Raw genomic sequence first — 26,475 nt, forward strand, 5'->3', positions numbered from 1 at the left:
AGAAAAAGAAACATCAAGGCAGCGATCGGCAGCTGCTGCAGGGCAAAAGCCATGAGTACGTGAGGTACATGGCGTTTTGCAAGCTTGAAAGGCGACGACTCGCGCATAAAATTAGAGAAGGGGAGATAAGGGAGGGAAGAAGAAACGTGATGACCGGCGTCAGCTCGTATTCATGAGCAGGCAAGACCGCTGCATTCAAGAGGCTCCCGTGTTATCTAGTCAACGAGGAGAGCGAGTAAGTACTATGGAAAGATACGTGAGAAACGGAACAACGGATTCCCCGCAGCAAGCATGACGAAGAGTGAAGTGGGGGCAACGCGTATATAAGAAGCAGACAGCTCCCTTAGTACTGCGCAAGGGCTGCGTGCTCACAAGCTGTAGGGTGGGCAAAAGGTAGCAGGCTGTGGTGAGAGATGAGCCCCTGAGCGGGTAAGGCACCTCGCACGCCTGCACCCAAGATTCACTGCACCCTCACGTTACTATTTTGCTCGTGCTCTCCTTTTCGCTCCTCTTCTAGTATGCCGCCACCCCCTCAGAGACCACTCGCTGGGCGATAAAGTTAGCTTTGGAGATAAATCGCTAGGGAGACGGAGAGCGCGTCGTTTCAGTTGCAACCTCACCACCTATTTCAGGTCGTGCAAGAGCCTACGGCCTGCACATCCTCAGCGGTACATCAACCACTTCACACCCAATACGGCCGAGGGCGGTTTCCGTTCCGAAAAGACACGAAAAGAAACACCGGCCACAGCCTCTGCATGACCTTCTGCCTCCAAGACAGGCACCTTTTTTCTCTATGTCCTCTCCTTTTCCCCGGCCCCTTTCACCTCGTTGCCTACCCGGCAATGCAGCGAGGCATCCTGCTACTACCACCGTTGTTGTACGAGTCACGCTGACGGCACCACATCGGGTTATAGTCAACAACGAATAGAAAAACATACAAGCCAGGAGACACTGGTCAACATAATGTGGTGGTTGGCGCATGGACAACCCGCGTAGAAGACGGGGAATCCGTCGATACGGAAAAGCGAGAGAAAAAGCAGCAGGATCGGGCGCGACAATGGAGGAGAGCTGTATCGCCCTTTTCAGGACAATGCGTACGTAGACACCATTCCACCGCCGGGCGCACAGAGAGTTTACCACGGTGAATGACGGGCAGCATGACTGGTAACGGCAAAAAGTGCTGAGGGCCACGTTTTAGTCCTCGAGTGCCTCCACAGCAGCTACATCAAACAGCTCATGATCTACGAAGTCCGCAAAGTTCTTTTGAAGGAAACTCTTTAGCGCCTCACCACTGAGATCGCTGCCCTCAAGTAGAAGTGCATTCTCCCGCTCTTGTGAGCTCTCCATGTGGACCGACTCGTCTCTGTGCACAGATGAAGCACCCGAGCTCTCTGATGCCAGTGCATCTGGCAAGTGCTTCTTGGTCTCTGGCCTTTTTGGCGTTCGCGCATGAGGCACGTCCGGCAGTGACTCTGCAACTGGAGGAAGAGAGGAGCTTTCCTGGCTACTGGGAGCCGGCGAAGGGGTCTGGATGCGCCGGCGCTTCACTCCTCGGGGCATTCACACTATCGAGCGCGACAGGAAGGGTGCGTAGTTCTGTGCTTTAGCGAACAATACTGTCGGTGCGCGTACTTATATGTGCGCTCTTCTCGGCGTAGACGTTAGTTTGACGGCGGCAGGACCAGGCCGCCCCGCAGTTACTCACACGCGCCGTCACATATGTAAACCCGAGAGATGCACGTCACAGGGCGCGCACAGTACCGCAGCGCAGTTACGCTTGCCGCAACGTGTGTGTAGGGAGGGGGGGTTCGAGGAGTGGTGTATAGGCTGCCGGGATGAGGTCAGTGGAAGGAAATGCAATGTTCATTTCTCTTGTGTGTGCGCGCCCGCATGGCTGTTTCCACACCGTGGCGTGTAGTACTTAAATGTGCGGCACCCATGCGGCATACAGAAGAAGCTTCAAACGCGCACCGTCCCCAGCAACGCGGCTATGCGGCGCTTGTAAAGCACGTGCACGCCATCACGCAACCTGAAGGCAGAGAAAAGGACCTCAGCCTATCTCATGTTGATCGCTTGCACAAGATCAGCTGTGCACTTCCTGCCTGCGGCTGCATTTTCATTGTCGCCACCGCGTTGCTTTTCAATGCAAAGCGCATACGGCATAAAGGTGATCCACACAACTTCATCTGCCTGCATCTTCCTCGCGTCCTCACTTTCTCTTGCCGCCCCTTCTTCCCTCCGGACCTGTAAGACCATTGCAAACAAAGGAAGCGGCTCCTCTACCACTCCAACCAGGAAGCCGAAAGAAAAGCCACTGAAGACAAGAGAGCGCGTGGGAGGGTATAGCACCACGCCCCCCTGCTCACGGCTCAAAAAGGCGGTAGAAAGAGAGAGGGTAGTCGTTGGCGGACTCAACTCGGCAGCGACCATCAATCGTGATGATAACCTGTAAAGACTGTCTTGTCCTTCGTGAAAGTGCGCTCGGCACGCGTGGTGTTGGCGGGATTGGTCGCGAAGCGGTACGGCTTCCAGCGCGCCGTCGTAGTTACCTGAGGACCCAAAAGCCCCACATTACACAGCATGCGCTTTACAGGACGATGGTGGTAGTTGCACAGCTGCAACTTATCGTCCATGAAGTAGCGAAGAAGAACGTACACACCATCCTTCTCGACACGATCGAACGGTGCGAAGCGTGTATCCCACGGTTCTACCCGTTTCGTGGAGCTGAAGTCCACGTATGCGCGGAGACTGTCAGCCAATACTCGGTGGCGGTCTAGGAGGTACTCATCTCGCCATTTCTGTGCTTTCTCATGAAATCCAGGGCCAACTTTCGGGCGTTTCTTCGGCTTCGCCCAAAAGCGCTTCTGGCACGACAGACTGGCACAAAACGCGGCAGTACAGCCGCGAAGATCGGAGGCGCTCACAAAGCTGCGATTCATGGCCCGTCGGCCACCTCACTAGGCGATGCAACTCGGTGAAGAGAAAAAGAGATACGAGACACGCAAGGTACAGGCTGCAAGGCGAGAAAAGCACGTGAGCACACACTTCAGCTGCTGAGGCAGCAACACAGCTCCGGCAGCAACAGCGAAAAACTAAAGCAGCGCCTCACAGTGTGGGTGCACTCTGTGACTGCTGGCAAGAGAGCGTTTTTCTCGTTTCGCATTGGTGTTGGTGCATGCGGAGAAGCGAGCCGGCGCCAGAAGACGCCGGCATGTCCGTGGGATACGCAATGCGAAGTTGAAGCAATGGAAGAATTGAAAAAGAGGAGCAGAAGGAGCAGATGCCGAAGGGGTGAAGAGCGCATGGGGGAGCAGCGCAGGAGGGAAGGGGGGAAGAAACACGCTGCAAGTGCCATGGGCAGACATAGATCTATGCTAACACCAACGCGCGCCAAGGTAAAAGTGCCTCGAGACCACACACGCATCCCGTGTAGGGCCTTCGACCTCCTAGGTAGGCCATATGCGGCATTCGATAAACGCTGCCAATGCAGAACCGCGTCAGCGAAACTAAGAGGGCGAGTTCATTCCACGAACCCAGACGCATAAAGAGGGAAGCCGTCGCTGCAGTCCTCAAAATACGGCTATGACCTCGTTACACTAAACCGCGGCAGCCGATGCACTTCCCTTTTGAGGTCCTCCGCCGTTCAGGCTTGCACACCTTTTCCGACCGTACCCCTCTTTTAGTCACGTGATGATTGCCTTCCTGAGTTCAGCGTCGCTAATGTTCCTCGAGCGGTGTGTGAAAAAGTGAGGCACACAGGCACGCCTCACTTCTTACCATGAAGTAGCTCTTCGAGTTGAGCCACCCTCGCCTTCATTTCGGTCAGCTCTGTGCGTAGAGCCTCAGTTGAAAGCGTGTCATCGACATTCCGGAAAAGCGAGCCGTCGACCTCTTCGCCTCCCGAAGGCCGGATCTCCACTGCCTCTGGTTGGGCAGCAAGTCGTGCTTCTTCATGTTCGCGCAGTCTCTCTTCTTCGCGCCGCCCATCAAGGTACTGGCTTACCCCTTGCTCTTGCATCTGTTCTTGTGCTCTCTTCAGGCGCAACTCTTCAGCCTGTCTAGCATCCAGCTTCCGCCAGTACATCTCCCGCACCGCCTCCTTCACCAGTTCACCTGCCGCCTCCTCCTTTACCTCATCATCCGTCAGTGCCAGAGCTGCTTTCATTGGATCCGGTGGGAGAGGAATACGCGTGAAGAGATCGTCCACCTTTGCGTCCAAGGCTCTCAAGAACTGTTCGTCTGCTTCAGGGCTCTCCATGTGAGAGAGCTCTGCTCGATTCACGCAGTTTTGCAGCGTCTCTCCTCGTCCATTCGTGTGCAACACATTCTCATTCTTGAGGTCATCCTGAAGCGTCTTCAGCAAACTTCCTGAAGCTGTCTGTGTGCCGAGAATGCTGTTTGTGGGCCACCCAGAGAACCAGCGCAGGCATCCCCCGCGGAGCTGCAGCATTGGCACAAGAGCACCGTTGCGCATCTCTCACCAGAACGCTTCTTTTTTTTCTTCGCTCCAGTTGCAGCCAGTTCTTGCGCCCCAGCGCAGGATAGTTGCGGCCTACACACAGGCTTGTGCGGGCAGAGAGAGAGGCACAGAAGCCAGCGAGGCGCTAAAAGGCACACTTGTCACCTTTGCCAGAATGATGGCCAAGTACGCGCGCAGGAAAAACAAAGTGAGCAAAGCCAACGGCGAGGGGGCGCGCGCCAGAGATGTCAAAGATGTGGTGAGCATGCACACCTTCATGCAACCAGCATCGAAGGAACGCCCGAAAAAGACGGCATTTGTCTACAATTTCTAGAGAGCACCTCGGCTACATTCATTTTAGCCTTTCAGCGAGAAGGCTTGCACTGCAGCAGGCTCCCGCGATTTCACAGCGCAACTCGCGTAAAAGGCATCACTCGCCATATATGTCTCAGAACGTTTTTCCTCTGAGTATTTCCAAGTCGTCCCAGCACCTGTTCATTACCTACTGTCATGCGGGTGTAGATTTCGTCGCTTTAGGCGTGAAGGGCAGGTAGGATAGCAAGGAATGGAGCAGCAGATTAAGAGAAACAAGAAACCACAGGAATGAGAGAATCCACGTCGCATAGGTTAATCGTGCACGCTTTGCGCCCTTTCTCCAAAGGGTGACTCAATAGGCAAGAGCCTGAAGCGGAGCGGGCATGACAAGTGCATCTACGATGCTCGAGCTGTCTTCCGCATTCCCGTCACGAATGTCGAGTTACGGCACGCTACATGTCCTTCGCCACACCATCTAGTCCCCTGGTAAGGCTGCCGACGTTGACGGTGCACTCGTCAGGCGTATACGAGTCGAGAAGATCCTCCATCTCACTCCCATCGCGGATAAACCCTGCGACGGGGAAGAGAAGCTCCAGCCACCGGCCTCGGCGCGAGCAATTCATCAAATCACATGAAGAAAGGTATACTTGATCGCCAAATTGGAGGGTCCGTAGAGCTTGGGCACTCTCACTCGATTCCGCGTGGACTGTGAACAGTGCTCTACGCCGTCGCACAAACAGGCAAGGCGATACTTGCGGTGGTGCGCGTAGCCAGAGATGCCGCACCAATGCCATTTGAAACACATCGCAACGCAGTAGCGCCTCCGCGCTAGGCCGTCGCTTCCAGTTCCTGCTCAGCATTGCCATCACACAGTCCCCAAGCGCCCTGCTGTACCCACTTACGGCGCTTGGGTGAGGGGGACGAAGGCGCAGGATACGCCTTGTGTGACCCTCCACAGTGGTAGCCCCAAAGGGCAACTTGTTCATCATCAAACGATACACAACAAGACCCATGCTCCAAATATCTGCCTTCGATGTGTAGGCGTAGCCCGCAACAATCTCTGGCGCCAGGTAAAGCGGGGTGCCGACACGCGAAACGACACGCGCGCCGCAATACGGGAGTCGCCTTATCGAGCCGAAATCGCCAAGCTTTGCTACGGGCCAATTTGCACAACCTGCCTTCGCCGCTGAGAGGAAAATGTTCTCTGGTTTGATGTCGCGGTGCACTCTGTTTTTCTTGTGTATGTGGTCCAGACCGAGAAGGAGTTGAGCCACGATACTGAGCACCTCCTCCTCCGATAAGGGGTATCCCTTCTCTATGTAGTCGCCAAGATCCCCAGCATCGCAATATTCCATGAGGATACAGACGCGGCCCTCGTGATCAATCCATGCGTCGTAAGCAGCTACCACATGGAGACTGCATAGATTCATCATGCCAAGAAACTCCTCGAGAAAGCCGCATCGCTTCACCAGCGACCTGGAACGCTTCACGACTAAGCAGGTGCCACTTGCATCTCGCACAAGGTATGTCTCCCCAAAAGCGCCGCATCCGAGGAAGCCGATAAAACGCAGATCACGACGGGCAAAGTCAGATGCAATCTCCATCGTTGCTCCTACCCAGTGTACTCCCTATCCGACCTGTGCCGGTGATGTGAGTAAAGAAGTCCTCTTTGGGGAGAAGGATATCCCAGCACATCCAGGGTATCTGATCGAGAGAGGAGCGAGGAGAGAGAGAAGGCGACGTTTGCGATGAGAAAGAGGATTCGGCCTGTTCTGCGAGCGAGATGTACACACACGACCTTAGTTACAGCACTCGCTGCTGCCACTTTAGCCAAGTAGCCCTGGAGAAGTCTGATAGCTTCGACATCTCGCACGCCACGCGACACTCCAGGAGTCTCGGAAGAGTACTATATAGAAAGGCGAGGTGCCCGATGCGCTTCCCACCCAGATTGAGCTCAAAAGCTAGCAATGCACTTCAACGGGACACCGCAGAGGACCACTGCACGACTGCAACCCAGCTCATTAAAGAGCCTCGGGGTGCTCTTCGCATTATCGCCCCGTGTGCCGCACCCTAATTGGCTTGGCCTCTTCGGTGCCAAAGGTAGCATGAATATGCTAAACAGGACGAACATGAGTTTTTTCACGTAGCTACCCTTCACTCATCCCTGCCGCCGTCACCGCTGCCGCATCCCGTGCACCAAGGAAGTCCCACGTGTAGATCCGCACCGTGGACTCGCGCGTGTCGGCAACTCCAGGCTACCAGCACAGGGGAGGCCCTTTTACGGTAGTCAAGGACCTGTTTATCCCAGCGCCGATTATTGGGGCGCAATATTCAGGCGCATCTGGTTCTCACTTTTTGTGAAGCCAGCTTTCGAGTAATACTCAACCATGTCCTCTCTGCAATCCAGGACCACCTTGTAGCAATTGCACGTTCTCGCTACCTCCACTAAGCTGCTTAGGAGGTCGCGGCCGATGCCCTGGCCACGACAGTTGGGGTGGGTGACCACATCCTCCACATGGCCAACACACTTTCCACCGTGAGTGAATTTTGGCTCCACAATCAGGGAGGCTGTTCCTACAATCTTCTGCGTCGTGGAGCAGACCGCAACGCGCGTGCGAACCCCTGCCAGCTCGCGGCGAATGTGCACTTCTTCTAGCTCTTTTTGCGAAAGCTCTGGGGCGGATGTGAGATGGCTAAGAAGCTCTAGCACACCTTTCAAGTCTCGCTTCTCCAGATCGCGAATGACGATGGTATCACTCATTGACCGTATTGATAAGCGCTTTAACGAGTTCGTGTGCACACGCAGGCAAAGAGGTATATGCGTAGAGGCTGTCTGTGCCTGTCTGTCGAGTGGGATGGGGGGGAGCGTGTCCGTGTCAAGTTGAAGCCGTCTTCCAAAGGCACCGGAAAACGAGCGCCAGGGAAGGGACAAGAAAGGGCGATGCATACACGAAAAAAAAGCTCAGCGGCACCATCCAGCTATCACAATTGCAAGAACAATAGATTGCAAAGTGTCATAACGCGGTTTGTTTTCTCTCAGAGGAAGTTGAAAATAAAACCCTCTTCCACATGCGTCGCCGCAACGCATTCCAGTTCATCTAGTAAGACTCACTGGCGAGCAAAAACCGCCAACAAAGGTGAAGTTTGTGCGCGCTTTGTACACCTAGGAGATATTGCACGTGACAAAAACCTGGGCCGCCTAAGCATGAAAATAGACCAGGAAAAAAGACTGCGAGGTTACGTCGATAAACCTACGATTTCTGCCCGCACGGCAACACATCAGCCCTCAGAAGCACTAATACCCAAATAGTCGACGTCACCGACAGCCAGCGACTGAAGCCATGAAAAAAATGAAGAGGGAAGTCTCCCCGTGTAGCACTGCGGAAACCCAATCACGCGCAAAGAGATTCACACACACACACACTAGCACATATATGGTCTAGACATAGAAGTGAGCTTTAACTGCGTGCATATGCCCAAGAGAAGCTCCTCGCTACTTCTCAGAATGTACCAACAACTGAGTTGCACCTGTAAAGGTAGCCCAAAGCAGCACACCTGCACCGAGATACTTGATAGGGCTTCACCAACATTTGCCTTCGGATCTAGCTTCTCGATTCCAGTGAGAAACATGTCGACGATCACTTCACTGAAAATTTGAAGCTAGTGAGCTGAAAGATGATGCCCCAAATGTACTACTTGTGTTACCCCCACCAGAGAAAGCGCTCTTTGGCACACTCGAGAACCCACTGCCCTGCGGAGTTCCACCAAAAGCACTCGTAAATGCACTTGTACGGCCAAATCCTGGTGCGCTCGCTGTCCCGGTGCTGCTGCTGGTAACGCTCACGCCACACCCACCGTGAACGGCACCAAATGCACTAGGAATACCAAAACCCATCTCTGAACTCCCGAGTGCAGACGAAGAGGCCGCCGGCAGCAAGCCTGGTTGCCCAAAGGGAGTCGCTGCAGGAGCAGCCTTGCCGAACGCACTCCCCGGCGCCTGCGCCGCTCCCGCTCCCGGTTGCCCAAAGGGAGTCGCTGCAGGAGCAGCCTTGCCGAACGCACTCCCCGGCGCCTGCGCCGCTCCCGCTCCCGGCTGCCCAAAGGGAGTCGCTGCAGGAGCAGCCTTGCCGAACGCACTCCCCGGCGCCTGCGCCGCTCCCGCTCCCGGCTGCCCAAAGGGAGTCGCTGCAGGAGCAGCCTTGCCGAACGCACTCCCCGGCGCCTGCGCCGCTCCCGCTCCCGGCTGCCCAAAGGGAGTCGCTGCAGGAGCAGCCTTGCCGAACGCACTCCCCGGCGCCTGCGCCGCTCCCGCTCCCGGCTGCCCAAAGGGAGTCGCTGCAGGAGCAGCCTTGCCGAACGCACTCCCCGGCGCCTGCGCCGCTCCCGCTCCCGGCTGCCCAAAGGGAGTCGCTGCAGGAGCAGCCTTGCCGAACGCACTCCCCGGCGCCTGCGCCGCTCCCGCTCCCGGCTGCCCAAAGGGAGTCGCTGCAGGAGCAGCCTTGCCGAACGCACTCCCCGGCGCCTGCGCCGCTCCCGCTCCCGGCTGCCCAAAGGGAGTCGCTGCAGGAGCAGCCTTGCCGAACGCACTCCCCGGCGCCTGCGCCGCTCCCGCTCCCGGCTGCCCAAAGGGAGTCGCTGCAGGAGCAGCCTTGCCGAACGCACTCCCCGGCGCCTGCGCCGCTCCCGCTCCCGGCTGCCCAAAGGGAGTCGCTGCAGGAGCAGCCTTGCCGAACGCACTCCCCGGCGCCTGCGCCGCTCCCGCTCCCGGTTGCCCAAAGGGAGTCGCTGCAGGAGCAGCCTTGCCGAACGCACTCCCCGGCGCCTGCGCCGCTCCCGCTCCCGGCTGCCCAAAGGGAGTCGCTGCAGCAGCGCCAGCACCGAACCCGAAGCCACCGACGGCAGGCTTGCTCTCTGACGCGGCGCCCGGCTTCTCGGCGGCAGCAGCGCCAGCACCGAACCCGAAGCCACCGACGGCAGGCTTGCTCTCTGACGCGGCGCCCGGCTTCTCGGCGGCAACAGCGCCAGCACCGAACCCGAAGCCGCCGACGGCAGGCTTGCTCTCTGACGCGGCGCCCGTCTTCTCGGCGGCAGCAGCGCCAGCACCGAACCCGAAGCCGCCGACGGCAGGCTTGCTCTCTGACGCGGCGCCCGTCTTCTCGGCGGCAGCAGCGCCAGCACCGAACCCGAAGCCACCGACGGCAGGCTTGCTCTCTGACGCGGCGCCCGGCTTCTCGGCGGCAACAGCGCCAGCACCGAACCCGAAGCCGCCGACGGCAGGCTTGCTCTCTGACGCGGCGCCCGGCTTCTCGGCGGCAGCAGCGCCAGCACCGAACCCGAAGCCGCCGACGGCAGGCTTGCTCTCTGACGCGGCGCCCGGCTTCTCGGCGGCAGCAGCGCCAGCACCGAACCCGAAGCCGCCGACGGCAGGCTTGCTCTCTGACGCGGCGCCCGTCTTCTCGGCGGCAGCAGCGCCAGCACCGAACCCGAAGCCACCGACGGCAGGCTTGCTCTCTGACGCGGCGCCCGGCTTCTCGGCGGCAACAGCGCCAGCACCGAACCCGAAGCCGCCGACGGCAGGCTTGCTCTCTGACGCGGCGCCCGTCTTCTCGGCGGCAGCAGCGCCAGCACCGAACCCGAAGCCGCCGACGGCAGGCTTGCTCTCTGACGCGGCGCCCGTCTTCTCGGCGGCAGCAGCGCCAGCACCGAACCCGAAGCCACCGACGGCAGGCTTGCTCTCTGACGCGGCGCCCGGCTTCTCGGCGGCAACAGCGCCAGCACCGAACCCGAAGCCGCCGACGGCAGGCTTGCTCTCTGACGCGGCGCCCGGCTTCTCGGCGGCAGCAGCGCCAGCACCGAACCCGAAGCCGCCGACGGCAGGCTTGCTCTCTGACGCGGCGCCCGGCTTCTCGGCGGCAGCAGCGCCAGCACCGAACCCGAAGCCGCCGACGGCAGGCTTGCTCTCTGACGCGGCGCCCGTCTTCTCGGCGGCAGCAGCGCCAGCACCGAACCCGAAGCCACCGACGGCAGGCTTGCTCTCTGACGCGGCGCCCGGCTTCTCGGCGGCAACAGCGCCAGCACCGAACCCGAAGCCGCCGACGGCAGGCTTGCTCTCTGACGCGGCGCCCGGCTTCTCGGCGGCAGCAGCGCCAGCACCGAACCCGAAGCCGCCGACGGCAGGCTTGCTCTCTGACGCGGCGCCCGGCTTCTCGGCGGCAGCAGCGCCAGCACCGAACCCGAAGCCGCCGACGGCAGGCTTGCTCTCTGACGCGGCGCCCGTCTTCTCGGCGGCAGCAGCGCCAGCACCGAACCCGAAGCCACCGACGGCAGGCTTGCTCTCTGACGCGGCGCCCGGCTTCTCGGCGGCAGCAGCGCCAGCACCGAACCCGAAGCCACCGACGGCAGGCTTGCTCTCTGACGTGGCGCCCGGCTTCTCGGCGGCAGCAGCGCCAGCACCGAACCCGAAGCCGCCGACGGCAGGCTTGCTCTCTGACGTGGCGCCCGGCTTCTCGGCGGCAGCAGCGCCAGCACCGAACCCGAAGCCGCCGACGGCAGGCTTGCTCTCTGACGCAGCTCCCGGCTTCTCGGCGGCAGCAGCGCCAGCACCGAACCCGAAGCCGCCAACGGCAGGCTTGCTCTCTGACGCGGCACTGGGGTCTTTAGACGAAATCAAGCCTGTCGCCTTCGGAAGCCTTCTATCGCTAAGTGCGGGAGCGACGGGCTCTGTCTGGGCAAGCTCTGTCGGGTGTTCCCTTATTAGTGCATAGGGGCTTACGTGACTGTCGGCGACCATCATCTCAGGAGAATACCCAACTGCAAAGATAGTGGTTGATGAGCATTCAGCAGCTGCGCTCCGGCGCGCAGCTGACCACCTGCGTTGAGAGCAATCCGCTGCTCTCAAAAACAATGAGTCGATCGAGCTCAGGAGCAAACCAATTGTGTGAACTGGTGTTTCTTCACTAAAACTACCGCCTGTTGCCAAAAACCGATGCAAATGGGTTTCGTGAAACTGGTCTATTGAGGCTTCCAATGTCGGGATTTCCTTGTTGCATATGTCGTTAACACGCTTTCTAAGCAGCTGCACTCGACTACACAGCTCCTGGAGATCTTTCAAACTCGTGGTCATTGCCGTCGCGGAATTGCATACCGCATCAAGCCGAGTGTGCGGTGGCATCACGTACCAACTATTTCAGGTAGGTTAACGAAGACGAAGCTACACACGAAAAAGGTGCGTTATAGCACCGTTGATAGAGAAAAAAGTGTACACGCTACTAAATGAGAGCGTCTATTCGTCTTCCCTTCCCTTTTTAGATAGCGGCAGACTCCCATGCAAACGAAAGGTTAGAGAAGAAGACGTCGAGGTAAATTAGATGCAGCGTTCACTTCCCCCTTTACGAGAAACCATTCTGGCTGAAGACATGAATCGAAGGCCACCCCTCCCCTTCCCTGCCTTCACTCAGGTCCATCGCCGCAAATGAGAAGCACGCGTTCACGGGCGCCACAGCGGTGTGGCGAAGCCGTCGCTCAAGCACGGCCCCTGCCTTCAGCTGCATTCACCCCCACCCACGCCCCGCACGTAGCCTCGAAGCTGCGCCCATCATGCCGGTCTCCACGTGGTGCATCCCTGGGGGTGGCTCAGGCTACCCTTCCCCCCCGCCACCGGGCAGTGTGAAGAGCGGCTGAGACACGATGGAGTCGCCTTGGCTCGATGCGCATCATATCGATGGCACACACATGTTAACTACTGCAGGTCGCTCCCACGCGACGGCATCCAGGGCATGGCAGTCGGCATCGGGAGAGGGGTAGATGGCCCTGGCCCCAGTGCTGCGTAGGTGCTGGACCCTGTGTCACTGCCAGAAAAGGGGGAAAAGAAGGCGGCTGCATGGCCTCCCACGAGTGAGAAGAGGTGCGGAGCCTCTGAGAAACATTGCGCTCAGTTTTGCTCCGCGCTTGTGGGTTCATTATTCCGAAAAAAAGACGACAGTAGCTCCTCAACCGATGTGCTACATTCAACAACCACAAACAACTCCACTGGAAGAGATCCTTTGGTATCCTCAACATCATCATCTGATGGTGCACCAATGTTCCGAAACAGTACCCCACACAACCTAAAGCGCTTTCCCAACGTGGCCTGAGGTATCTTGTCGTAGTATAGAGAATAGTATCGCTGAGGCAAGAAAAAGAGCAAGTTCGAAGGGAAATCTATCAGGATTTACGAAACGCCTTCGCCAAATGCCGACGAATGAGGCTTTCGTTCACTTGTGTGAGAGACTCATCAAAATCCGCCTCTCTCTCAGCCACTGCGTTTACGTGCTCCTGAGAAAGTGCGCGCCGAACTTCAAACAACAAATCTTGGCGAAAGCACTCCAACTCAGTCTTTATCACCTCCCGTTGCTCTTTCATGATCCTCGTGATGACTTCCTCCACCACGGCCGACGAAGAAAAGTCCGGAGAACATGAATACACAAACCTACTTGAGCATACCCTGCTACTTGAAACCTTTGGCGCAGGAGCACTATCGCTACGTGTACACCCACAGACAGAGCACTCCTCAAGACATAACACTGCCTCTTGATGCGCCACATCGGCATTACGACCTAATACGTTGCTCGCCTCCAGTCCCTTATCATTCCCGCAGATGACACCAAAACCCCTCCCATCGAGAACTTCAAGCGCGAGGCTTTCAGTCAAAGGAGCAGCCTTTCCGGCGTTCGATGCAGGCAGATCACCACAGGCGCTCTTGAACGGCGCGGCAGCAGGCTTCGCGGCGTCCGACGCAGGCAGATCTCCGGAGGTTCTTACCAAGCTCTGAGGAGCGGCTGGAGGCTCAGACGGAGAGCTGGGGTCCCTATGAAACGTTCTCTTTTTGGCGCACGGCCAGCAGTCCGACCGCACACTCGCCTTTCCGTTCAAGTGCGGTCCCTTCAAGTCCTTTATCTTGTGGCATACGGCACAGCGCCAGAGAGCGTCCGCCGACACGACGGGATTACCGGCGCTCTCTGCAGTAGTTTTGGCTGCCGCGCTAGTGACCACCACCGGCATCAGGCAGCTCAGTTCCTCAGCGTCTGACGGTACAATAGGAGCTTTGAACACAGTCGAAAGAGGCTCGGCTAAATTCGACGCCTCTTCATCTCCCACAGTCTTGGTCACATGGCTATTGCGCGGCTCCGACTTCTCCAGCGCAGCATCAGTACTGTCCTCAGCAAGAAACGTTGTCTTCTTCGCGCACGGCCAGCAGTCCGACCGCACACTCGCCTTTCCGTTCAAGTGCGGTCCCTTCAGGTCCTTGACCTTGTGGCATACGGCACAGCGCCATACCCTTTCGCGTCCCACGCCACGGCTCCCTGTCGCCCCTGCTGGTTCAGTCGTTGCAAAGGGGGTAGAAGCAGGCCAGCTGCTCGGGCCTTGCTCAGACGCGTCCGACATTTTATTGCCGGCGACTGGCCTCGAAGAGCTACTGAACGCAGAAAGACCGGCTGCATCTCCAAAGTTTGCCGTCGGCACATCACCCGCTATACTCTGAGCCAAATGCTCCCTTGAGTTCTCACCTAAGGGTCCCTTGAACGGCGCGACAGCAGGCTTCGCGGCGTCCGATGCAGGCGCAGCACCAAAGGCGCTCTTGAACGGCGCGGCAGCAGGCTTCGCGGCGTCCGATGCAGGCGCAGCACCAAAGGCGCTCTTGAACGGCGCGGCAGCAGGCTTCGCGGCGTCCGATGCAGGCAGATCACCAAAGGCGCTCTTGAACGGCGGGGCAGCAGGCTTCGCGGCGTCCGATGCAGGCGCAGCACCAAAGGCGCTCTTGAACGGCGCGGCAGCAGGCTTCGCGGCGTCCGATGCAGGCGCAGCACCAAAGGCGCTCTTGAACGGCGCGGCAGCAGGCTTCGCGGCGTCCGATGCAGGCAGATCACCAAAGGCGCTCTTGAACGGCGCGGCAGCAGGCTTCGCGGCGTCCGATGCAGGCAGATCACCAAAGGCGCTCTTGAACGGCGCGGCAGCAGGCTTCGCGGCGTCCGATGCAGGCGCAGCACCAAAGGCGCTCTTGAACGGCGCGGCAGCAGGCTTCGCGGCGTCCGATGCAGGCAGATCACCAAAGGCGCTCTTGAACGGCGCGGCAGCAGGCTTCGCGGCGTCCGATGCAGGCGCAGCACCAAAGGCGCTCTTGAACGGCGCGGCAGCAGGCTTCGCGGCGTCCGATGCAGGCGCAGCACCAAAGGCGCTCTTGAACGGCGCGGCAGCAGGCTTCGCGGCGTCCGATGCAGGCGCAGCACCAAAGGCGCTCTTGAACGGCGGGGCAGCAGGCTTCGCGGCGTCCGATGCAGGCAGATCACCAAAGGCGCTCTTGAACGGCGCGGCAGCAGGCTTCGCGGCGTCCGATGCAGGCGCAGCACCAAAGGCGCTCTTGAACGGCGCGGCAGCAGGCTTCGCGGCGTCCGATGCAGGCGCAGCACCAAAGGCGCTCTTGAACGGCGCGGCAGCAGGCTTCGCGGCGTCCGATGCAGGCGCAGCACCAAAGGCGCTCTTGAACGGCGGGGCAGCAGGCTTCGCGGCGTCCGATGCAGGCAGATCACCAAAGGCGCTCTTGAACGGCGGGGCAGCAGGCTTCGCGGCGTCCGATGCAGGCGCAGCACCAAAGGCGCTCTTGAACGGCGGGGCAGCAGGCTTCGCGGCGTCCGATGCAGGCAGATCACCAAAGGCGCTCTTGAACGGCGCGGCAGCAGGCTTCGCGGCGTCCGATGCAGGCAGATCACCAAAGGCGCTCTTGAACGGCGCGGCAGCAGGCTTCGCGGCGTCCGATGCAGGCGCAGCACCAAAGGCGCTCTTGAACGGCGGGGCAGCAGGCTTCGCGGCGTCCGATGCAGGCAGATCACCAAAGGCGCTCTTGAACGGCGCGGCAGCAGGCTTCGCGGCGTCCGATGCAGGCGCAGCACCAAAGGCGCTCTTGAACGGCGGGGCAGCAGGCTTCGCGGCGTCCGATGCAGGCAGATCACCAAAGGCGCTCTTGAACGGCGCGGCAGCAGGCTTCGCGGCGTCCGATGCAGGCAGATCACCAAAGGCGCTCTTGAACGGCGCGGCAGCAGGCTTCGCGGCGTCCGATGCAGGCAGATCACCAAAGGCGCTCTTGAACGGCGGGGCAGCAGGCTTCGCGGCGTCCGATGCAGGCGCAGCACCAAAGGCGCTCTTGAACGGCGCGGCAGCAGGCTTCGCGGCGTCCGATGCAGGCGCAGCACCAAAGGCGCTCTTGAACGGCGCGGCAGCAGGCTTCGCGGCGTCCGATGCAGGCAGATCACCAAAGGCGCTCTTGAACGGCGCGGCAGCAGGCTTCGCGGCGTCCGATGCAGGCAGATCACCAAAGGCGCTCTTGAACGGCGCGGCAGCAGGCTTCGCGGCGTCCGATGCAGGCAGATCACCACAGGCGCTCTTGAACGGCGCGGCAGCAGGCTTCGCGGCGTCCGATGCAGGCAGATCACCAAAGGCGCTCTTGAACGGCGCGGCAGCAGGCTTCGCGGCGTCCGATGCAGGCGCAGCACCAAAGGCGCTCTTGAACGGCGCGGCAGCAGGCTTCGCGGCGTCCGATGCAGGCAGATCACCACAGGCGCTCTTGAACGGCGCGGCAGCAGGCTTCGCGGCGTCCGATGCAGGCGCAGCACCAAAGGCGCTCTTGAACGGCGCGGCAGCAGGCTTCGCGGCGTCCGATGCAGGCGCAGCACCAAAGGCGCTCTTGAACGGCGCGGCAGCAGGCTTCGCGGCGTCCGATGCAGGCAGATCACCACAGGCGCTCTTGAACGGCGCGGCAGCAGGCTTCGCGGCGTCCGATGCAGGCAGATCACCAAAGGCGCTCTTGAACGGCGCGGCAGCAGGCTTCGCGGCGTCCGATGCAGGCAGATCACCACAGGCGCTCTTGAACGGCGCGGCAGCAGGCTTCGCGGCGTCCGATGCAGGCAGATCACCACAGGCGCTCTTGAACGGCGCGGCAGCAGGCTTCGCGGCGTCCGATGCAGGCAGATCACCACAGGCGCTCTTGAACGGCGCGGCAGCAGGCTTCGCGGCGTCCGATGCAGGCGCAGCACCAAAGGCGCTCTTGAACGGCGCGGCAGCAGGCTTCGCGGCGTCCGATGCAGGCAGATCACCACAGGCGCTCTTGAACGGCGCGGCAGCAGGCTTCGCGGCGTCCGATGCAGGCAGATCACCACAGGCGCTCTTGAACGGCGCGGCAGCAGGCTTCGCGGCGTCCGATGCAGGCAGATCACCACAGGCGCTCTTGAACGGCGCGGCAGCAGGCTTCGCGGCGTCCGATGCAGGCAGATCACCACAGGCGCTCTTGAACGGCGCGGCAGCAGGCTTCGCGGCGTCCGATGCAGGCAGATCACCAAAGGCGCTCTTGAACGGCGCGGCAGCAGGCTTCGCGGCGTCCGATGCAGGCAGATCACCAAAGGCGCTCTTGAACGGCGCGGCAGCAGGCTTCGCGGCGTCCGATGCAGGCAGATCACCACAGGCGCTCTTGAACGGCGCGGCAGCAGGCTTCGCGGCGTCCGATGCAGGCAGATCACCACAGGCGCTCTTGAACGGCGCGGCAGCAGGCTTCGCGGCGTCCGATGCAGGCAGATCACCACAGGCGCTCTTGAACGGCGCGGCAGCAGGCTTCGCGGCGTCCGATGCAGGCAGATCACCACAGGCGCTCTTGAACGGCGCGGCAGCAGGCTTCGCGGCGTCCGATGCAGGCAGATCACCAAAGACGCTCTTGAACGGCGCGGCAGCAGGCTTCGCGGCGTCCGATGCAGGCAGATCACCACAGGCGCTCTTGAACGGCGCGGCAGCAGGCTTCGCGGCGTCCGATGCAGGCAGATCACCACAGGCGCTCTTGAACGGCGCGGCAGCAGGCTTCGCGGCGTCCGATGCAGGCGCAGCACCAAAGGCGCTCTTGAACGGCGCGGCAGCAGGCTTCGCGGCGTCCGATGCAGGCAGATCACCAAAGACGCTCTTGAACGGCGCGGCAGCAGGCTTCGCGGCGTCCGATGCAGGCAGATCACCAAAGGCGCTCTTGAACGGCGCGGCAGCAGGCTTCGCGGCGTCCGACGCAGGCAGATCTCCGGAGGTTCTTACCAAGCTCTGAGGAGCGGCTGGAGGCTCAGACGGAGAGCTGGGGTCCCTATGAAACGTTCTCTTTTTGGCGCACGGCCAGCAGTCCGACCGCACACTCGCCTTTCCGTTCAAGTGCGGTCCCTTCAAGTCCTTTATCTTGTGGCATACGGCACAGCGCCAGAGAGCGTCCGCCGACACGACGGGATTACCGGCGCTCTCTGCAGTAGTTTTGGCTGCCGCGCTAGTGACCACCACCGGCATCAGGCAGCTCAGTTCCTCAGCGTCTGACGGTACAATAGGAGCTTTGAACACAGTCGAAAGAGGCTCGGCTAAATTCGACGCCTCTTCATCTCCCACAGTCTTGGTCACATGGCTATTGCGCGGCTCCGACTTCTCCAGCGCAGCATCAGTACTGTCCTCAGCAAGAAACGTTGTCTTCTTCGCGCACGGCCAGCAGTCCGACCGCACACTCGCCTTTCCGTTCAAGTGCGGTCCCTTCAGGTCCTTGACCTTGTGGCATACGGCACAGCGCCATACCCTTTCGCGTCCCACGCCACGGCTCCCTGTCGCCCCTGCTGGTTCAGTCGTTGCAAAGGGGGTAGAAGCAGGCCAGCTGCTCGGGCCTTGCTCAGACGCGTCCGACATTTTATTGCCGGCGACTGGCCTCGAAGAGCTACTGAACGCAGAAAGACCGGCTGCATCTCCAAAGTTTGCCGTCGGCACATCACCCGCTATACTCTGAGCCAAATGCTCCCTTGAGTTCTCACCTAAGGGTCCCTTGAACGGCGCGACAGCAGGCTTCGCGGCGTCCGATGCAGGCGCAGCACCAAAGGCGCTCTTGAACGGCGCGGCAGCAGGCTTCGCGGCGTCCGATGCAGGCGCAGCACCAAAGGCGCTCTTGAACGGCGCGGCAGCAGGCTTCGCGGCGTCCGATGCAGGCAGATCACCACAGGCGCTCTTGAACGGCGCGGCAGCAGGCTTCGCGGCGTCCGATGCAGGCGCAGCACCAAAGGCGCTCTTGAACGGCGCGGCAGCAGGCTTCGCGGCGTCCGATGCAGGCAGATCACCAAAGGCGCTCTTGAACGGCGCGGCAGCAGGCTTCGCGGCGTCCGACGCAGGCAGATCTCCGGAGGTTCTTACCAAGCTCTGAGGAGCGGCTGGAGGCTCAGACGGAGAGCTGGGGTCCCTATGAAACGTTCTCTTTTTGGCGCACGGCCAGCAGTCCGACCGCACACTCGCCTTTCCGTTCAAGTGCGGTCCCTTCAAGTCCTTTATCTTGTGGCATACGGCACAGCGCCAGAGAGCGTCCGCCGACACGACGGGATTACCGGCGCTCTCTGCAGTAGTTTTGGCTGCCGCGCTAGTGACCACCACCGGCATCAGGCAGCTCAGTTCCTCAGCGTCTGACGGTACAATAGGAGCTTTGAACACAGTCGAAAGAGGCTCGGCTAAATTCGACGCCTCTTCATCTCCCACAGTCTTGGTCACATGGCTATTGCGCGGCTCCGACTTCTCCAGCGCAGCATCAGTACTGTCCTCAGCAAGAAACGTTGTCTTCTTCGCGCACGGCCAGCAGTCCGACCGCACACTCGCCTTTCCGTTCAAGTGCGGTCCCTTCAGGTCCTTGACCTTGTGGCATACGGCACAGCGCCATACCCTTTCGCGTCCCACGCCACGGCTCCCTGTCGCCCCTGCTGGTGTAGCCTCTTGAGACGTAGTGTGATTCTTTGTTGTTGTTCTAAGCACAGTTTCTGTTTTGTGCAAAACAGGTATTAAGACGACTCGTGGAAGAGAAGGATGTGGCGTGCTGCCGCTCTCTTCCTCGTCTGAGTGAGTGTACGCTTCAGGACGCTGTGTCGGGCCTCTATGGATCCTGTTCAGCGCCTCCTTTGCTGACTGCATGATGCAGTAGTTTCTGTCAAGATGCTCAAATAAAAAGGGGCTGAAAATGCTGCAAGGTGTGTGAGAGCATACACACAGGGCATAGGTATTATCCCCTCAGGTTTTCGATCTTCAATTGTTCACTTGATTTTGCTGTGCCTTATTTCTGAGAAGTCTGTCGACGAGTTTATGGCCAACCTTTTATAATTTCGCCTTGTGAGGGCCAACAGTGTGCGACCAGTAAAGGTCTCGCTTTTCTCTCTTATTATCCTATAAGGGAGCGATAAGAGTGAGGTGAGAAAGTTATGCGGACACTCTCCGATAGGTACTTCGTTACGGCGCAATAGGGGACCCAGCGGAAAAAAGATCGTTCGGGCCAGTTAGCAGATCGAAATGACAATAATGGCGGCGAGAATCGACTGGTCTCTTGCAAATCAGTAATATGCGTACCACTATCTCGACCGTTTTCCTTCCTTAAGCACTCCTTTCTCTCAGATGCAGCTAAGGGGCATCACAGCAAGTAAGGGGGAAAAGATCGCACAAGGGTATGCCATCGACGCGAAGCTTCTTTGACATTTGCTGAACTTGGGGAGCAACACTAGCGTCAAGAGCGAAATGTTTGTCTCAAACGCAAAGTCGTGCATCAGCATACTGTAAGCATCAGCAAAAATCCGATGCTTACTTTTCTTATGTATATTGCTTTAAACAGGCGCGCTTTAAAAGGGGCACTACATCGCTACTACCATACCCTGCCTCTAGCAGGAAGCACAACACATTGGTTTCCTTTCCTCCGCTTCTCCATGACCCTACCATATGTTGCACGAGAAGCATGCGATTTCGGCGTCGAGGTAATCCTACAGACCTCCAATTCACAAGGAGCCAGCTTCCGTTAATCTCCCACAAGTGAGGAATACAAAAACGAAACAGAAAGAGATCCTTGAAGTCCGTGTCGTCAAGACAACCACTCATACCAAAGCGTTGCTCGAACTTCACCATTCCAGGGAAAACATCCTCCTAATGCCCGCGGAGCTTCTTTGCACGCGAAGCACTAGCGAAATGCCACTTCGCTCGAAAGCAACCTCGCAAGCGCAGCTGCGGAGGTCTTGCATATAGCGCATTGACATCCACGAAAAGGTCTTCTGGCAGACAAAAAACGGCTGCACTAATGCTGGCGACACAATAACGTTAAGAAAGGCAGAAATGGTATCATGGAACTTGTGAAAAATCGACAATGCCGCCGACGCCTCTTTGCGAGTACATTGGATACCACAAGAGATATGGGTTTGGGTATTCAGAAACGTACTATACCTAATACCAGCGCATGCACTTCCAGCCAGTTGCGTCCACGCCTCCCATTCGTCAGAGAATAAGGCAGCAACAAAAAAAGTCTTGAAGCGGCCGTTGACGTCAAGCCAGAACTTAACATCATCACGAGATTCGAAGTGGACGCCGTAGCTATCGACACACTGCTCCTTCACGTTGACATAGACACAATCACTGTAGATTCCATTGAGCAGGCCTTTCGGCTCACCTTCGCGAAAGACGTTGAAGCATGTCTGTCCTCCTCTGTAACTGGATGAAAACTGTACGTTTCTGAAGATTTGAACCGTACAGGCGACGCTGAGCTCTTTCTGACGCCGCTGCACAAACTCCTCGAACTGGCCGCAGCACTGCGACGAGCGTCTGAGTACTAAACGGCCTACGAAAGGAAAACGTCGAAGCAAGCAAAACAGCATCTGGCAGTCTGAATTCGGGTAATCCATTGCCACAGTCACTCACTAATTCACATACTTGTAATGACATGCTCTTCTAGAAGCCACAGCAGTGGTGAACAATAGTGAAAGAGAGTAAAAGCAACATAACAAAAGGGAACAAATGCAAAAAGTGAAGCTTTACAAGGCATTGTCCTGCCCGATAAAACAACAGGCGCTTTTCTATGCCCATCCCCCATAATCTTTTGGATGGCAAGCGGATGCCCTTACAGCTACTCCGGGTTTTCAGTGAGCAGCACAGGTGGATCAGCCTCAATCTCCTTACGCTAGAAAACCAACTCCTCTGCTAAAGAGGTGCCTCTTGCATCCAGGAGAGTATCTCTGTGAATGCAAAGATATACGAGCTGCAGACTAAATAGGTTTCTGTTCTTTCTTCCCCTTGCCCACTATACAGCAGCACAGCAACGCAACGCCGTAGAGCAACGCAGCTAAAAGCATTTCTACGCCTGCAAAGAATGAATCCATCGTCCACCACGACATCAAAACTACATCGGCATCTCAATATAAGCTGAACAGAATACAGGCCAGTGTAAGCTTCAACTGTGAATCACATGAGCCGAAACACATACTTTCTGTCCGTTGTCGGAAAAGCTCCGCTTCTTCCCTTTGCCGGGAAAAAAAGACAAAAAACCAGTAGCCATCCTTCCAGTAGATGCGGCCGTGCAGGTTAGAACGCCCTACAAATCGTCCTTCTAGGATGCTACCAAAGCTAAAAGACAAAACAGTGGTGAACGCTCGCTTCACAACATCCAAGCATATCTCTCCAGCGATACCGGAAGTCACTACCATCATGATGCACGGATACAAGAAGACCGCAACTTCTACAAGATCGTTGAGCTCCTTGAAGAGTACTGAGGAGACTATAACCACCACAATTTAGAACAAAGATAAGTATCACTTCCACTCTCGATAGAAAGCCTCACTAGTAAGCCATTTACAATGACTTTTTACCACTGCAGCTGCTTACAACCCAAATACATGCTTTTCTGCCCTCCAAAATAACTCGACCATAAACAGAAAAGAAAACACTACAGTGATACTTGCATATTTGAGAGCAGCAACAAAAGACTGTTGCAGGCTAAACTTTACACCTCCTTGCTATCCTGATGCCTCACTTGATTAACTAGGATAAAAATAGCATGAGTTTACCTAGCTGAGTGCAAGGACGGCGCACCCCTTCACGAACCGTCACTGCGCTCCATTTACTAAATACAGTGAGTGCATTTTCCGCCAGGAGGGGCTCTTTCCTTTCAGCTATGAATCTTCCGAGTCGGACGACAGGTGCAACCCACACCATCCGCCGTTGCAAGCACCTCCTTGGCATTCAAGCCCGCTGTTCTTAACAACTCTGCGGGATAGAAAAACACCTCTCACATAGACAAACCATCAACCTGCGGTTTTTTAGCCGACAAACACCCACTTACACTTCATGTGCCAGCCTGTCAAAAAAACATCTACAGCACACCTTTACACTACTCACATAGCGCCTTTTCAAGACGTTTCCAGAAGTTCACAAAAAAGGTATGAGCAAAAAAAACCGAATGCCCCATAAATTTGTCAAGGTAGCCCAAGGATCGCCACTATCGCCCAGACAGGTGACGCGCAGAGGTGTGGCGGCGCCAATGAATGAGACCGTGAAACTTTCCCTCGTTCTTCCCCTCTCTTCTTTGTGCGCGGTTGCGTGCAAGGCGTCAAGGCTTGGGCAAAGCGGCGACGCCCTTTGGCCCGTTTACAGGCGCCATCGGCTCCCTGAAAGAGAGCGCGCAGAGAAAGAGAGAGAAAGCGCCTCTGTAGCTCTACGCTGTGGGGCCACTCCCTCTAGCCAGTGCACAATGCATGCCGAGAAGCGGCCGCGTCGGGTTGGTGAGACGTGTCCTGCTGTAGATCCAGACCCTGTGAGCCACTCGGCGATCCGAGCTTGGCCGCCCTCCGACCCCGACACCTCCTTCAGAAGCTCGGATAGGAGAAGAGCGTGCAGCCGCTGCTGCAGTTTCTGCCGCACAGGGGCAGTAGAGGTCCCCTACCGGAGCTCCACCTGCGTAGCGGAGGTGAGTAAACGGCGCAATCGGCGCGGAGGTGATGACGCATCACCGATCGTACAGGCGTAGTGGTGCGGCAGGAACCGTGCCACCCACGTGCAGGCTACCATCGTTGCTACTGCCTGTCTGTCTCGCGCAGTGTGCGCCGAGAGAAGAAACACGTGGCCACATCGCTTGCAGGCCCCGCGGGCATGTCGCGATGCGCAGGGGTCAGGTGGCGCAGAATGAAGCGCTGTGGGCCTGCTGGTGGCCTTCTTCGGGCGCCGTGGCAGCACCCCCGCGATGCAGTGGAGGTCAGGTAAAGAGTCGAAAACACATGGCGGCCCGCGTCCGCAGGGTGCGTCGCATGCGCTCCAGGCGCTGTAGGTCCCGAAGCGAGAGCGAATCGCACGGCAGTACGCTCGCCTGTGCTAGCGAGCGCCGAAGGATGGGGCGTGGTTTCCTGTAGGCTGTGTAGGCCCACTTTAAGCCGCCACCCCGCAAGACCGCTTGGGCTGATTGGACGGCCTTCGAGATGCTCTCTTCCGCCACTGGGAGGCCCTCTGTGTTCTTCTTTTGTACTTGGCGCCGCGCTGTCACATTCCGCCCCGGTCTGTGTGCTGGGCTCCGCCCCACCCCACCATGCCGCGCAATGTGCTGGAGCTGTGTGTGGGCTGCTGCTGCGGCTGGCGCGGCCCTCCGTCGGGGGTACCCGCGGGTGTGCAAGGGCTGCTATGGCTGTCTTCGCAGTCCGGCTCCGCCCCTGCGTGCGCATGGAAATCTTTCCCATGGCTCGAACCTTGAGAGCTCCGAGCGTGTCGCATCAGGTAGTAGGCGATGTACAGCCGGTCCGCACTGTACACCACGCCTCCGACTCGCCTGAAGAAGGCCGCTGCGGCAGGGTTGGAGACCAGGCTGGACCACCTCCTCACAGATTTGGGCGCCAGTGGCTTAACTGCAACGCTCCCCCCCCCTCTCTCTCTTACGCACGTATCTTCAGTTTTTGGCTGAAGTGGCTTGCGTATCAACTGCAAACTACGAGTTCGGCGGCACCGTGTCTCATGCTTCACGACACCATTATACATACACTTGTGGGTTTGAGGTAAAAAGCCCACCAGCGCATTCAGGTGGCGATACCCGCTTAGCCCTGCTGAAAGGGTTTCACTCGATGTCCCCGCCGCCCTCTGAAGATACCAGGCGTTGCAAGGCTCCTGTTTTCTCGATACGTTACTTTGGCTACGTACATGTGCGGCTTCATGCGTCTCGCTGCGTCGATGTTATCTTTACTTTCTGTATGCACGGTTTCCCCGCCGCTAACGAGGTGCACTGCGGCTTCCTCGCTCCCCTTCCTTCTTCAGGCGCAGACGCATGAGACACCTCGTCAGCCCCGTGGGTGCTGTTCGAGTGGAACTGGATTCGCAGGCTGCGCGCCACAAGACACTGGCCCACATGTCAGGACGCATCTAGGCGGGGCAAGTGTGTGCCCAAGACCTGTCCCGCGAGCAGCATCATGCCTGCGTGATTTCTGTGGAACAAAATGATAGTGAGGTACTTTCTCGACCAGCCTCCCTGGCGATACATCCTTGCCGCGGCGTAAGGGAGACGGGCTGTGATCTTTGACAGAAGTTTGTCTTACAGGAGAAATGAGACCTGCTAGCTCAACGAAGATGAGGCGTGATTTGCTCCCCAAATGTGGAGGAGTGCTGTTCAAGCGCATGCGACTAGCACGAGCGTCAGCCACCTACATCACGTTCTTCTCCTCCCCTCACGCTTTCTCGTCTCACACACATCACAGTCGCCCGACATTTAGGGTTAGGGTTAGGGTTAAGGGTTAAGGGTTAAGGGTTAAGGGTTAAGGGTTAAGGGTTAAGGGTTAAGGGTTAAGGGTTAAGGGTTAAGGGTTAAGGGTTAAGGGTTAAGGGTTAAGGGTTAAGGGTTAAGGGTTAAGGGTTAAGGGTTAAGGGTTAAGGGTTAAGGGTTAAGGGTTAAGGGTTAAGGGTTAAGGGTTAAGGGTTAAGGGTTAAGGGTTAAGGGTTAAGGGTTAGGGTTAAGGGTTAAGGGTTAAGGGTTAAGGGTTAAGGGTTAAGGGTTAAGGGTTAAGGGTTAGGGTTAAGGGTTAAGGGTTAAGGGTTAAGGGTTAAGGGTTAAGGGTTAAGGGTTAAGGGTTAAGGGTTAAGGGTTAAGGGTTAAGGGTTAAGGGTTAAGGGTTAAGGGTTAGGGTTAAGGGTTAAGGGTTAAGGGTTAAGGGTTAAGGGTTAAGGGTTAAGGGTTAAGGGTTAAGGGTTAAGGGTTAAGGGTTAAGGGTTAAGGGTTAAGGGTTAAGGGTTAAGGGTTAGGGTTAAGGGTTAAGGGTTAAGGGTTAAGGGTTAAGGGTTAAGGGTTAAGGGTTAAGGGTTAAGGGTTAAGGGTTAAGGGTTAAGGGTTAAGGGTTAAGGGTTAAGGGTTAAGGGTTAAGGGTTAAGGGTTAAGGGTTAAGGGTTAAGGGTTAAGGGTTAAGGGTTAAGGGTTAAGGGTTAAGGGTTAAGGGTTAAGGGTTAAGGGTTAAGGGTTAAGGGTTAAGGGTTAAGGGTTAAGGGTTAAGGGTTAAGGGTTAAGGGTTAAGGGTTAAGGGTTAAGGGTTAAGGGTTAAGGGTTAAGGGTTAAGGGTTAAGGGTTAAGGGTTAAGGGTTAGGGTTAAGGGTTAAGGGTTAAGGGTTAAGGGTTAAGGGTTAAGGGTTAAGGGTTAAGGGTTAAGGGTTAAGGGTTAAGGGTTAAGGGTTAAGGGTTAAGGGTTAAGGGTTAAGGGTTAAGGGTTAAGGGTTAAGGGTTAAGGGTTAAGGGTTAAGGGTTAAGGGTTAAGGGTTAAGGGTTAAGGGTTAAGGGTTAAGGGTTAAGGGTTAAGGGTTAAGGGTTAAGGGTTAAGGGTTAAGGGTTAAGGGTTAAGGGTTAAGGGTTAAGGGTTAAGGGTTAAGGG

At 57.7% G+C, this 26,475-nt stretch overlaps 6 protein-coding genes across 6 annotated transcripts; all 6 read right to left on the reverse strand.

Annotated features, from left to right (window-relative positions):
• Positions 1 to 1,194: 1,194 nt before the first annotated feature.
• On the reverse strand, positions 1,195 to 1,560 carry LSCM1_03337 (uncharacterized protein; the record flags this gene model as incomplete). Its single annotated transcript, XM_067320882.1, has 1 exon — positions 1,195 to 1,560. The coding sequence occupies one exon, from the start codon at positions 1,558 to 1,560 to the stop codon at positions 1,195 to 1,197; it is 366 nt and encodes a 121-aa protein (XP_067177492.1).
• An 869-nt stretch (positions 1,561 to 2,429) lies between these two features.
• On the reverse strand, positions 2,430 to 2,939 carry LSCM1_03338 (uncharacterized protein; the record flags this gene model as incomplete). The annotated part of the gene is made up of 1 exon (XM_067320883.1): positions 2,430 to 2,939. The coding sequence occupies one exon, from the start codon at positions 2,937 to 2,939 to the stop codon at positions 2,430 to 2,432; it is 510 nt and encodes a 169-aa protein (XP_067177493.1).
• An 827-nt stretch (positions 2,940 to 3,766) lies between these two features.
• Positions 3,767 to 4,474, reverse strand: LSCM1_03339 (uncharacterized protein; the record flags this gene model as incomplete). The annotated part of the gene is made up of 1 exon (XM_067320884.1): positions 3,767 to 4,474. The coding sequence occupies one exon, from the start codon at positions 4,472 to 4,474 to the stop codon at positions 3,767 to 3,769; it is 708 nt and encodes a 235-aa protein (XP_067177494.1).
• A 752-nt stretch (positions 4,475 to 5,226) lies between these two features.
• Positions 5,227 to 6,378, reverse strand: LSCM1_03340 (uncharacterized protein; the record flags this gene model as incomplete). Its single annotated transcript, XM_067320885.1, has 1 exon — positions 5,227 to 6,378. The coding sequence occupies one exon, from the start codon at positions 6,376 to 6,378 to the stop codon at positions 5,227 to 5,229; it is 1,152 nt and encodes a 383-aa protein (XP_067177495.1).
• Positions 6,379 to 7,088: 710 nt separating this feature from the next.
• Positions 7,089 to 7,535, reverse strand: LSCM1_03341 (uncharacterized protein; the record flags this gene model as incomplete). Its single annotated transcript, XM_067320886.1, has 1 exon — positions 7,089 to 7,535. The coding sequence occupies one exon, from the start codon at positions 7,533 to 7,535 to the stop codon at positions 7,089 to 7,091; it is 447 nt and encodes a 148-aa protein (XP_067177496.1).
• An 882-nt stretch (positions 7,536 to 8,417) lies between these two features.
• On the reverse strand, positions 8,418 to 11,945 carry LSCM1_03342 (uncharacterized protein; the record flags this gene model as incomplete). The annotated part of the gene is made up of 1 exon (XM_067320887.1): positions 8,418 to 11,945. The coding sequence occupies one exon, from the start codon at positions 11,943 to 11,945 to the stop codon at positions 8,418 to 8,420; it is 3,528 nt and encodes a 1,175-aa protein (XP_067177497.1).
• Positions 11,946 to 26,475: the final 14,530 nt, after the last annotated feature.

This window comes from Leishmania martiniquensis, chromosome 28 (genome assembly GCF_017916325.1).
Source record: "Leishmania martiniquensis isolate LSCM1 chromosome 28, whole genome shotgun sequence".
Classification (NCBI taxonomy): domain Eukaryota; phylum Euglenozoa; class Kinetoplastea; order Trypanosomatida; family Trypanosomatidae; genus Leishmania; species Leishmania martiniquensis.